The sequence below is a fragment of the Pinus tabuliformis genome, chromosome 6 (assembly GCF_031772625.1).
Source record: "Pinus tabuliformis cultivar Carrire ecotype Pingquan chromosome 6, CPIR1, whole genome shotgun sequence".
NCBI classification, from domain to species: domain Eukaryota; kingdom Viridiplantae; phylum Streptophyta; class Pinopsida; order Pinales; family Pinaceae; genus Pinus; species Pinus tabuliformis.
The window spans coordinates 1,790,879,768-1,790,891,678 of record NC_142292.1 but is presented as its reverse complement, the minus strand read 5'-3'; the positions used below and the strand labels follow the sequence as shown (position 1 = coordinate 1,790,891,678).

Here is an 11,911-nt window from a genome sequence, read left to right as displayed (position 1 = left end):
GGGGTCTGGGGTTTACCGGAGATTCAACTGCGGACCGTGGGGGGATTCTCAGCCAGGAACTAACAGCCATGCTAACTGGCGACTACAAATTCCCGGGACACTTCGAGTTGCCCGTCCATGATTCCCCGTGTTAAGTTAATCCGCAATAGTTGCGATGAATCTTAAAATTTTGAGGTGACAACCCTCTAATACCCAGAGAGTTTCGTGTCTTCCCAGACTTCTGAAGGCCATTTTAGTTTGAAGTTTAAAGTTTTTCGCGTGTTTTGGAGGCGTGGAATTTAGTCCCGAGAGCCGTGACTACGTGGGCAGATTATTGCAGACTACAATGTCCATTAAATTCCGGAGTCGTTTAAGATACCGAGATTTCCACGTTTTTTATGAAATTCTTCGACGTCTGTATAAATATATAGTGGAGTTTTATGTCCTCAAAGCTATTGTTTCATTTCACTTCACTTTATTATACGCCAGCGTTTGTTAAACATCTGCTGCTGCTGACACGCAGTGTTCAAATTTCTGGACGATTTCAGTTGCTGAGCTCTTTTTTGGGTTAATTTTATTGCCTGTATCGTCTGCGGAGTCTTTCAATTTTACGAAAAATGAATAGGAATGATTGGATAAACGGTTATCTTGAGGCAATACTAGATGCTGGCGCCGGATTTACAGATCCCGAGACTCGAACTTCTCTTACGGTTCGTGATGGCGGAGGTTTTAATCCGACAAAGTACTTTGTGGAGCAAGTCGTTACTGGTTTCGATGAATCCGCTCTCCATCGGACATGGAAAAAGGTCAAATACTCCACTCCTGACATCCTCTGATACTACTAATAATAATAAAGGTCCATGTACTCATACATAGTAAAAGAAAGAAGATACCACCTTCGTCTTAAAAGATAATCCAAAGCAATGAGGCTTTCGTTAGGATTTTGAAGTTTAAAATTTTGAAATATCTATATCATTCACGTCTTCTTCCATGGAAATAGTCATGGAACTACCTTCTGGCTTCGTTGCTTTCAGGTGGTGGCGATGGGGAACTCCCTGGAACGTAACAAAAGGCTCCAAAATATGTGCTGGAGGATATGGCACCTGACACGTCGACAGAAACAGATCGAGTGGGACGATGCGCAGAGGCTCGCCAAGAGGCGTATCCAGCGCGAGGAAGGATGGAAAGACGCGGCGGATGAAAAAGCTGAAGTTGCCACCCGCAGCGAAACGCCGAAGGGAACTTCGCGGAACTTCTCTGACTTGCAGGTCTTGTCTAATGAAAATAAGGGAAAGCGCCTGTACATTGTGCTCATAAGGTACTTTTCACCGTACCCTTCATTTTATTTCCATTGTTGTCATCGTTTTCTTTCTTTTGATTACGGGACTTTCTGGACTGGATACAAAGAATATTCTTCTACGACAACTGCATATTGTCCTTTTATATTCTGTAACAGTGTGGTGATCCACGATTCAATATTTAGGTCGCACGCAGGCAACCGCCATGAATTATCTATATTCTATATGAAACCGATTTCAAGGTCAACGTTATTAGTATTTTCACTTTTGTGGAGGTGGAAATTAGTATTTTCACATGGGAAACCGACATCAAGTCGAACATTGTAGCTAACATGCTGTCCCATGTAGACATTTTTGCTTATAATCCTGAAGTGACAGTGGGTACCAGGGATGGAATTTGAACATGTTTACCTTTACAACAAAAATTTATAGGTTTCGATAAACATTCCAACTCAGTAATTAATTAGGATTTTCATAGTGAAAATTACCTTTACACCAAAATTTTTTATTTTTCCATAAACTTTCTAAATCAGTAATTAGGATTTTCACGGTGGAAATTACAGATTCCATAGAAGTGCCAATGTCAGTCACAAATGACTTGGTCGTCAAATATAATTAAAAAAAATTGCAAATACTTCAAATATATTTTTTTGTTAAAATTGTGAAGAAATATAAAAATTTGTTAAAATGGTGAAAAAAGATAAAAAAATGTAAAAATTATCAAATTTGATAGGTAAATTTATTTTGAAATTCCAACTCTCATGAATGACTTTTTGAAACTTTAGACAGCCTACTTGCTACTACATGGTTTTGACATAAAGTTAGCAGGATGCAAATCGCTACGACCTTGCCTAACCAGGCAAGCCTTTCTGCTTTTGAGGAAAGCCTTTCTCCCAAAAATTGTGGGCGATAAAATTTTATTAGTTTTAAGAAACCGTACAAACACAAACAACGGGAAAGAGAGCCTTCTTCATGAAACCCTAGCAAGTTCTATCATTACCATTATTCAAAGAAACCGTGTTTGAAAAACCACTCCAACCTACTTTTTATGGTTCACCATATAGTTTTGTCGTTATAGTGGGCGCATGAAAGAGATTTAAATCGCTTTCGGACTGGAATCCCTGGTTAGCACCAAATTTATTTATGGCATGGAAGTGGCTAGTTGGTCAACTCTTACGGAGGTAAAGCATAACCATACAACTTTGTACAAAAATATTCGACTAGCAAAACAAGAGGTAGCTAACCAAAATGCTCAGGAAGTTTTTCTTCAATGTCTATCCATGAAAATAGGGCAAGTCGGCCGAGCGCTAGGTTCTCAAAATTAAAGGACGGTATGATTTATGTCAGTTTTGTGTAATATGAAATCTGCGAGATTTTGTTCGTAGAATAAGAAGTGTTGTCAACTTTAGAAGACTTCTATGTTAAAGAAACAAGGTAATAATCGGATCGATACCTCAATATTCCTCGAATAATTAACACTTCTACCCGATGCAAAGTGGTGTTTTCATGTAACACTTCGGGGTGGGAAAGGGCATGTTTGCGATAGTAAAAAACATGAGTCTCATGGGACTTTATAATAAGAAGCGTGTTGTAAAAAACATGAGTCTCATGGGACTTTATAATAAGAAGCCTGTTGTAAAAAACATGAGTCTCATGGGATCTTTATAATAAGAAGCATATTTGCCATAGTAATAATAAGAAGCATGTTGTAAAAAACATGAGTCTCATGGGATCTTTATAGAGGGTTTTGAGCTAGCTATCTTCAATTCTAACATTTTTATAATGCTATGTTTGTGCTATTATTATGATGGTATGTTTATCACACCGTACTAGCCCAATGGCATTAATAATCTGGTTGATATGACACTCATATTCATATATCAAAATATTTATCAATGTTGTATTAAATGATTGATTATGTATATCAAATTGTAAATGATTATTAATAATATTATTAATATTGATAATGTTAATATTAATATAGTTTACTATAATATTAATATGAATATTTTAAATATGAGAACTAATTTTTATGAACTTTTGAGTGAAACTAGGCATTGGTGTATTTCTAAATATTTTGGGATTAAAGAATCTATCTTTTTGGGACACTAAGGGAGTTGAAGATGAAAAACATTTTCTTTTGGATTTCTCAACGATTAATCAAATAAGTTTGAACATTTTCCATGCTACCAACCTTCTTGACTTGTTAAATCATCGAAACTATAGTGATCTCATAACACTTCTCTCTCTTCTTTTTAATGATAACTCATATTATTCTTTGCTGGTAGCCCATATTATTCTTTGGTGGTTTAGCTATTTTAACTAAAATAACTATCACTAAACAATATTATCTACTATCAAATATAATAAATATAAAATTGACCAATTTATATTGTAATAACCAATCAATAATATATTAAAACAAATAACTATAATTATTGTTATTATATAATTAACTTTATTAATAATTATTGTTATTATATAATTAACTTTATTAATAGTATTAATATTATTGGTTAAACAGTATTATATTATAGTATATTAAACCTTATTCACAAATCTCGACATTAGGCTAGTTTGAATGAAATAAGTTTTTGAATAAACTGAAGGTAGCCTTTGTGGTTATTGTCATGAAAGGGATTGGATTATTCTAATTATTGCATCTCTACTGTCAAGGGAGTTCAGGTAAAATATGGCCTGTTCCTCCGTTTGCTTCCAAATAATTCTTCTAGCGAATCTGTGAAATGCTTATTGCATGGTTACACACTAAAGAAACAGTAGGAAAATTTAGAATACCAGTATAACTAGAAGGTGCAGCTTGATAAACTAGCCATGTTCTCATTGCTGCTCTTGGAAGCTACTTTTATATCCACTCCAGACAACATTGAACTCATACAAGAATATAATGAAAATGTTTGGAGCTTTAACAGCTGTGGATACTAAGATGGATACATAAGATACTACTTATGATTGATTTAGGAAGCTTCAGTCGCTTCTTTTTCATGCAATATGGAAGGTATATCGTTCTTTAAAAAAAAAACAGAGAATTGTACAAGGTACCGGTTTTCATTTTAGCTGGAAGCTATCTTTATAAAATTTCTTAGCAGTAGCATCACTGGGTGCAAAGGAGGCGTAACTTAACTTCTATAGTATGTATCAATTGGTGCAGTTACATACGTAGCACATTTATATATCTAAGAACATAATTTCAATGGTGATGGGCCTGGTTTTTTACTAGCTCCGTCGAACTAGTATTTGGCTTTCCTGACAACGTTGCTGCTGGAACACATGTTGCCAGCCATGTAAAATTCAAGTTGATAAACTGAAATTATCTTGAAGGTTGGTCATGTTATTTATCATTAATTGAAAATGTATTGGATTAAGAACTTCCTCTCTCCTTGAGGTGGAACTTTGTGCCAGTATGGTGATTGGTTGTGATCTCTCTCTGCATAAATCACAGCCGAGTGCTCATACTATGCCCAGAAATATTAGGAGCTCAAATAGCCTTGAAAACTATAGCATATGAATAAAACTTAGAGTTCTGGTTAAGTCTCCTTTTAGTTTTTGGTGAGAGTAATCATTGTGATGCCATATTCAAAGGTCATCCCAGTTTCCCTCCATCTCCAAAACAGTGGAGGATAAAGAGGAGTAAGAGGGGTTAGATGTTTGTGCAACTCTAAGCTTAAGCATGTTTATCCCAATTCTGGTTGGAGCCATAAATATACCGACAAGGCCTTGGATTTCTTATCATTACGCTCTCATTGTTTGATGCCATTGAAATGTGTTCTCCTCTAGTTTGTAGTGTGTAAAAGACAGGAGGCTTGATAGAGAGCGTCTCCTCTCTTGCCCCATGCCACTTGTAAAACGCTTTTCAATATTTGAATTTTTTTCCTCTTAATGAATACAATTTGCATTTGCAATTTGAGTTTGAAATAAAAAAAGCCTACGTATCTGCTACTTCCCGGAAGCAATTTGTTGAAGCTTCCCAAGATAATTCTTTCTACTCTCTTCTAATTGGGTCATTTTATAGTTTTTCGTTGCAGTTAACAACAAATGAATACATTAGAGATGCTCCAAAGCTTATTTAAGGCCTCTTCAGGGTTTACTCATATCAACCTATGCATAATTTATCCCTTATTAGATGTGGATGGTGTAGCTAGAAATGGAATTTGTTCTAGCCCAACAGCTTTAGCACTTCTCATGTTTAATTTTAATGCTCCAATTATTGATTACAGGAATTTTTTGTGCTTGGAAAAGAACGGATATCATTAACTTAATAAGATTACAGAACTATTTATCTTCAACTAAATGCATACTGTCAGTTTGTTAATTGTACCAAAAATAATTGAACCCTTTCACTATATTAAGATGACAGATGAAAATTCGTTAGTTAATATTAAATCAGAACTAGAAGCACTTATTAATTCCTTCATTGCTCTTTTTGGGGAATTATTTTATATATTTCTCTTGTTCTGTGCAGCTTGCATGGTTTAGTAAGAGGAGAAAACATGGAATTGGGTAGAGATTCTGATACAGGCGGGCAGGTATGTATTTTATTATTCTACCTGCAGTGAGACTGTATTTTCCCATGTTGCATATGCTTTGAAATTTGGCTTTTCGAAGATTTTTGTTCTCTCAGATAGAAAAATATTTGTGCAATGAATGTGTCTGCAGAGGAAATGCAATTTTGAATGGTCAATAAGAATTGATTTTCAACAGTCTTACTGATTGCTTCATATTTCGTATTGTTCAGGTTAAATATGTTGTAGAACTTGCAAGAGCATTGTCAACAATGCCTGGTGTATACCGTGTCGATTTACTCACACGCCAGTTTTCCTCTCCAGATGTCGATTGGAGCTATGGAGAGCCAACAGAAATGTTGTCTTCAGGAACTTTTGATGTTGATGGGCATGGTGGTGGGGAAAGCAGTGGTGCATATATCATAAGAATCCCTTGTGGTCCACGAGATCAATATATTCGCAAGGAATTATTGTGGCCTTACATTCAAGAATTTGTAGACGGGGCATTAGGTCACATTCTGAACATGTCCAAAGCACTTGGGCATCAAACGGGTAAAGGTGATCCCGTTTGGCCTTATGTTATTCATGGACATTATGCGGATGCAGGTGATATTGCAGCAGTCTTGTCAGGAGCTCTGAATGTTCCGATGGTTATGACTGGTCACTCCCTTGGTAGAAATAAACTTGAGCAGCTTTTGGAGCAAGGTAGGCAGTCAAAACAGGACATCAATGCAACTTACAAAATAATGCGCCGTATTGAAGCAGAAGAACGATCTTTGGATGCTGCAGAGCTTGTAATTACGAGTACAGAGCAGGAAATTGTAGGCCAATGGGGCCTCTATGATGGTTTTGATGTCAGACTTGAAAAGATTTTGAGAGCCCGTGCAAAGCGAAAAGTGAGTTGTCATGGTCGTTACCTGCCCCGAATGGTGGTGAGTTACGTTTGTCAAGCACTTACGTAAATTTATTCGGTCATAATTCCAAATGGGTTGGCATTGGCCTGAGTTGCACTAGGAGGATTTGTGCAGACAGAGCCGTTCCAAATTTTAGTATGTAACAGGAAAAAAGTATATATGGAAATGCTACATAATGAAACATAGTATCTATGGATAATATTTCTCAGTTTTTAGCTTGGAAGGAAGCTTAGTCAAGTCTTTTATTTAACTTTTCTGAAATTGGTGATATGATATTTTCTAGAAAGAGAGACTGCTGAGCTGCTTCTTTTCCAGGTTATACCTCCCGGTATGGACTTCAGCAATGTAGTCGTTTCAGACCAAGAGCCCACAGAAGCTGATGGAGACCTTGCAAGTTTGATCAATGGTGATGGTAACCCATCTCCTAGAGCCTTGCCACGCATATGGTCCGAGGTAAATCATTCTTATCAGTCCAATACGCGTCAGCTGACATTTCCTGATTTCATAGCTAGCTTTGCTCCACCAGTATATGTCATCTTGACCTGCATTCTAATTATGTTTTGGCCACAGGTGATGCGTTTTTTCACAAATCCGCACAAACCCATGATTCTTGCTTTATCTAGACCTGATCCCAAAAAAAATCTCACTACTCTGGTTAAAGCGTTTGGAGAATGTCGGCAATTAAAAGTGCTGGCAAATTTGGTCAGAAACTTTACTTTTGAGCTTATCTAATGACTTTGATGTTTATGTTGGCATCAATATCTTGTGCAGCATGCACATGCAAAAATGTCCATATTTCACATATTGTCTACAAAATCATAAACAAACTACACATAAAATTGTTAATGCAGACACTCGTAATGGGAAACAGAGATGATATAGATGAAATGTCGGGAGGTAATGCAGCTGTTCTAACAACTGTTTTGAAGCTGATAGATAAGTATGACTTGTATGGACATGTTGCTTACCCAAAGCATCACAAGCAATCAGACGTTCCAGAGATTTACCGTCTCGCTGCAAAAACAAAGGTGGTTTTGTTTCCAGAGACTCTATTTTAGTTATGGAAGAAACTACCTACCATAAATAGAGTAAATTATTTGTAGTATTAAATTAATTTTTGTTTCTTAACAGGGTGTGTTTATTAATCCAGCTCTGGTGGAACCTTTTGGTCTCACTCTCATTGAGGTATAGAAATTCTCTAAGCAACATTTTAGTACCTAAGCGTATGTTGTTTTTGCGAAAGTTTATTTATTGATTTTGGCCCAGTGTCTGTTCAGATTTTTCCTGGGGGACTTTATAAGTTACGTTCAACTTGAATTTATTTGTACAAAATTTGCTGTGTAACTGGCAGGCAGCTGCGCATGGTTTACCGATGGTAGCTACAAAGAATGGAGGACCTGTGGACATACACACTGTACAGTATTTTATATCCTACTAAACCAATTTGGATATTTGGTGTCTTGCAATTAATACTTGTACGATGGCAAAAAGAATTAGGGAAAGATTGGATGGTGCGGTTTCCGACCAATATTATGAGTTTCTACCTGGTTAATTGGGTTCTGGCAATAATTTTGAGGAGCAAACTAAGTTTCCAGTAATTTTTATTAGTTTCAAATCTGATGTTTAAACATGTTGCAAAAGAGCGAAACTCTAAATAAAATTTCTGTTTCTGAAACATTTTGCAGACTTTGAACAATGGACTATTGGTTGATCCCCATGATCAGAATGCCATAGCAAATGCTTTGCTGAAAGTCATAGGAGACAAAAACCTATGGAATGAATGTCGCCGTAATGGGTTGAGAAACATTCACCTTTTCTCGTGGCCTGAACATTGCAGAAAATATTTGTCTCGGGTAGCTGTATGCAGGATGAGGCATCCTCAGTGGCAGACTGTCAATGTAATGGATTCTACTATGAACGAGGAACCGATGGGTGATTCCTTGAACGACTTGTCTCTTCGGTTTTCTGTCGATGGCGAGAAATATTCCGTCAATGGCTCTCTGGATAGTTCTACCGAAGTTGACAAACTTCTGGCATCAAAGGGCGACCCAGAACTTATTTTGGATAAACTGAAAAGGGTGCCGCTATCTTTTAACATTGAAGAAACTGAACCTAAACCAAGGGCTCCAGCGAATAACCTGATTGTCTCAAACAAGTATCCTGCACTGAGAAATAAGAAGAAGCTTTTTGTTATAGCTGTGGACTGCTATGATGACAGTGGCAATGTTTCTCCCCATATGTTGGAAATAATTCAGGAGATAATCAAAGCTGTGCGTTCTAATGCAACAACAGCAAGATTTTCGGGTCTTGTACTATCAACTGCATTAACAGTTGATGAGACTCTGGGGATGTTGAACTCTGGCAATATACTGCCTCATGAATTTGATGCTTTAATTTGTAGCAGTGGGAGTGAACTTTACTATTCAGCGATTCCTGCTTATCCGGATGATGGATCAAATAAGAAACTATGCCCCGATCCAGATTATGAGTCCCACATTGACTATCGTTGGGGTGGGGAAGGCTTGAGGAAAACAATGTCCATATTAACTGCCCCGGAAAGAGATGGCCAACGAAAACAGGAGCGTGTTATTTTTGAGGATGCAGAGCGTAGTAATGCGCATTGCCTAGCATATGTTGTGAAGGATTCAACAAGGGTATGTAAGTTAAAATCCTATTCGAAGCAGGTTATTTATATTATTACTGATTAGGGTTAAGTAAGGTCAAAATTAAAATCCTCTTCGAAGCAGGTTATTATTATTATTATTACTGGTTAGGGTTAAGGTCAAAATTTTGAACAGACATGTTATGCCATGCACTGGTCATTTTTTCCAAAGACAATCATCTATGGTAAACGGTATTTGTTTTTGGCCTCCCTCTTTTTCATCGAATCCTCCACTAAGTGGGTTTGTGCTTTTAGGTTCGGAAGGTGGATGAATTTCGTCAAATGTTAAGAATGCGGGGTCTCAGATGTGGCCCGATATTTTGTCGAAATTCCACGCAATTACATGTGATTCCTCTTCTCGCTTCCCGGTCACAAGCTTTGAGGTATGCTTATTATGCCCTTAGGAATAGAAAGGCTCATGCCCATAGGAATATAAAGTAACACTGATATAGGGTTTAATAGTAAGTTTTGTTGGGTGAAACCTATAAGATGGAGGTTCAAATCTCATTGAGTATATGGCCTGTTGTGTCCTGGCTAGAAGAGTAAGCGACCCACGATCTGACGTCTCGTCTCTTGTTGAGACATAAGTTAATTGCTATTGTGTGCGGCTTGCAAGCTATTGCACCTAGCCTAGGTTTATAGTGGCAGTAGTTGGATTTGATCCTAAACAGCCTAGGTTTATAGTGGCAGCAGTTGGATTTGAACCTGATGGATAACTCTCACTAGTTGAGACATAAGTTAATTGCTATTGTGTGTGGCTTGCAGGCTATTGCACCTAGCCTAGGTTTATAGTGGCAGTAGTTGGATTTGATCCTAAACAGCCTAGGTTTATAGTGGCAGCAGTTGGATTTGAACCTGATGGATAACTCTCACCAGTTACGGATTATCCTAGATTAAAAAAAAGAATATAAAGTAGCATGGTTTACTGGATCATACATGTGAGTTTATATTTATATGGCTTAGGTGGGGTCTATATTGTAATTGGATTTGGGTGGGAAGAATTTTAATTTTTCAAGAATAAAAAATTGTTTGGATGATCTTGATTTGAAATGTTTGAAATATTTTCTTGAAAGTCATAATCCTCCGATTAATTAGATTAAAGATAGATTTGAGAAATGAAAAATCATGGTTTTCAATTTCAAAATCCAACTAATTAGATTGAGGGTTCAAAAAAGAAAATATATTCTTTTAAGTGTCAAAAATAAAAATAACAAATTAAATGAAAATATTATTCTTTCACCCATGTTAAGGGGTTGCTTGAAGTTTCTTTTGGGATGATCCTTATCTGTAAATTTGTTTGCCGGTGATCTAGATTAGTGTACAATCTTTTTTTCATATAATTCTATGCAATTACTCTTTAGTATACATTTAATAACCAATAAAATAAAATGTTCTCCTGACTTGTTCGTTGTAAAGCATTAATTGCTTATCATAAATTTTTCCAATAAAAAATGCTAACCATTATAAAGGTACTTTTAATATTTCAAAAGCTTTTTGAAAAATGATCATCTCTCGTCAGCTTGATTGGACACGTGGAAAATGTTAAAACTTCTAAATCCTTACTTCTCATTGAAAATGAGAAGTAAATAGAGTGTGTAATCTTGTTATTGAAAATTTGAATTATCTCTTTGTTGTCCCCTTTTCCTCATCATTTTCTATGACCATCGTGTATTCATGACTATCACATTGTGTGAGAGAACCTGGTAAAGGTTGCATGTTTTTCTATTATATTATCATATGCCTTGATGTTTTATGTTTTATGAAGTATACATAGATATCTTTTTGAGAAGTTTTTAATTCTTCCACTAACAAGGTAATTATGGGTAATATAGGTACTTATTTGTTCGATAGGGCTTGGACATAGTAGACATGCATGTCTTTGTGGGAGAAACTGGCGATACAGATTACGAAGAAATGCTAATGGGCTCACACAAAACCATAATTTTAAAAGGTGCAGTGGATTGTGGTTGTGAGAAACTACTACGAGGTAGTGGTGGTTATCAGAGAGAAGACATTCTCCCTTCTGAGAGCCCAAATATAGTTTCTACAAAAACTGGTTACAATTGTGAAGTAATTCTGAATGAGATTAAGAAATTTAAACTGGTTACAATTGTGAAGCAATTCTGAATGAGATTAAGAAATTTAGACATGGATAGGAGATAGTTGAGCCCCTGCATGAAAGAACACTTGTAAGGAAATTATATTCCATAGAATAGAGTTTGGATAATACATTATTATTTCATATATTCATATAACATTTATATATTTATGTCATTGCTTGTAATGGAGAAATTTGTTTTCAAATAATAAGAAAATGGCACAAGCACAAAAACTAATATGTAAAGGCTTCAAATGTATGTAATTGAGGATAACTTAATTTCAGGCAATGATCTTTCTATTGAAATTATGTAATAATGGTTTTGAATATTTTCTCAATAAAGTTTTTAGGTTTTCATTTCTATATCAAATAAAATTTTGTTGATATTATGTAATAATGGTTTTGAAGTTTTGCTAAATAAAGGTTTCAGGTTTTGTTTT

At 36.0% G+C, this 11,911-nt stretch overlaps 1 protein-coding gene across 1 annotated transcript; it reads left to right on the top strand.

The window, feature by feature from the left end:
- The first annotated feature begins 596 nt into the window (after window positions 1-596).
- On the top strand, window positions 597-11,500 carry LOC149266168 (putative sucrose-phosphate synthase 2). The gene is given in 12 exon segments (XM_089407370.1): window positions 597-785; window positions 1,014-1,297; window positions 5,758-5,821; window positions 6,031-6,729; window positions 7,027-7,164; window positions 7,282-7,413; window positions 7,563-7,739; window positions 7,843-7,896; window positions 8,063-8,125; window positions 8,397-9,365; window positions 9,629-9,756; window positions 11,206-11,500. Coding segments are annotated over 12 exon segments (3,192 nt in total).
- Window positions 11,501-11,911: the final 411 nt, after the last annotated feature.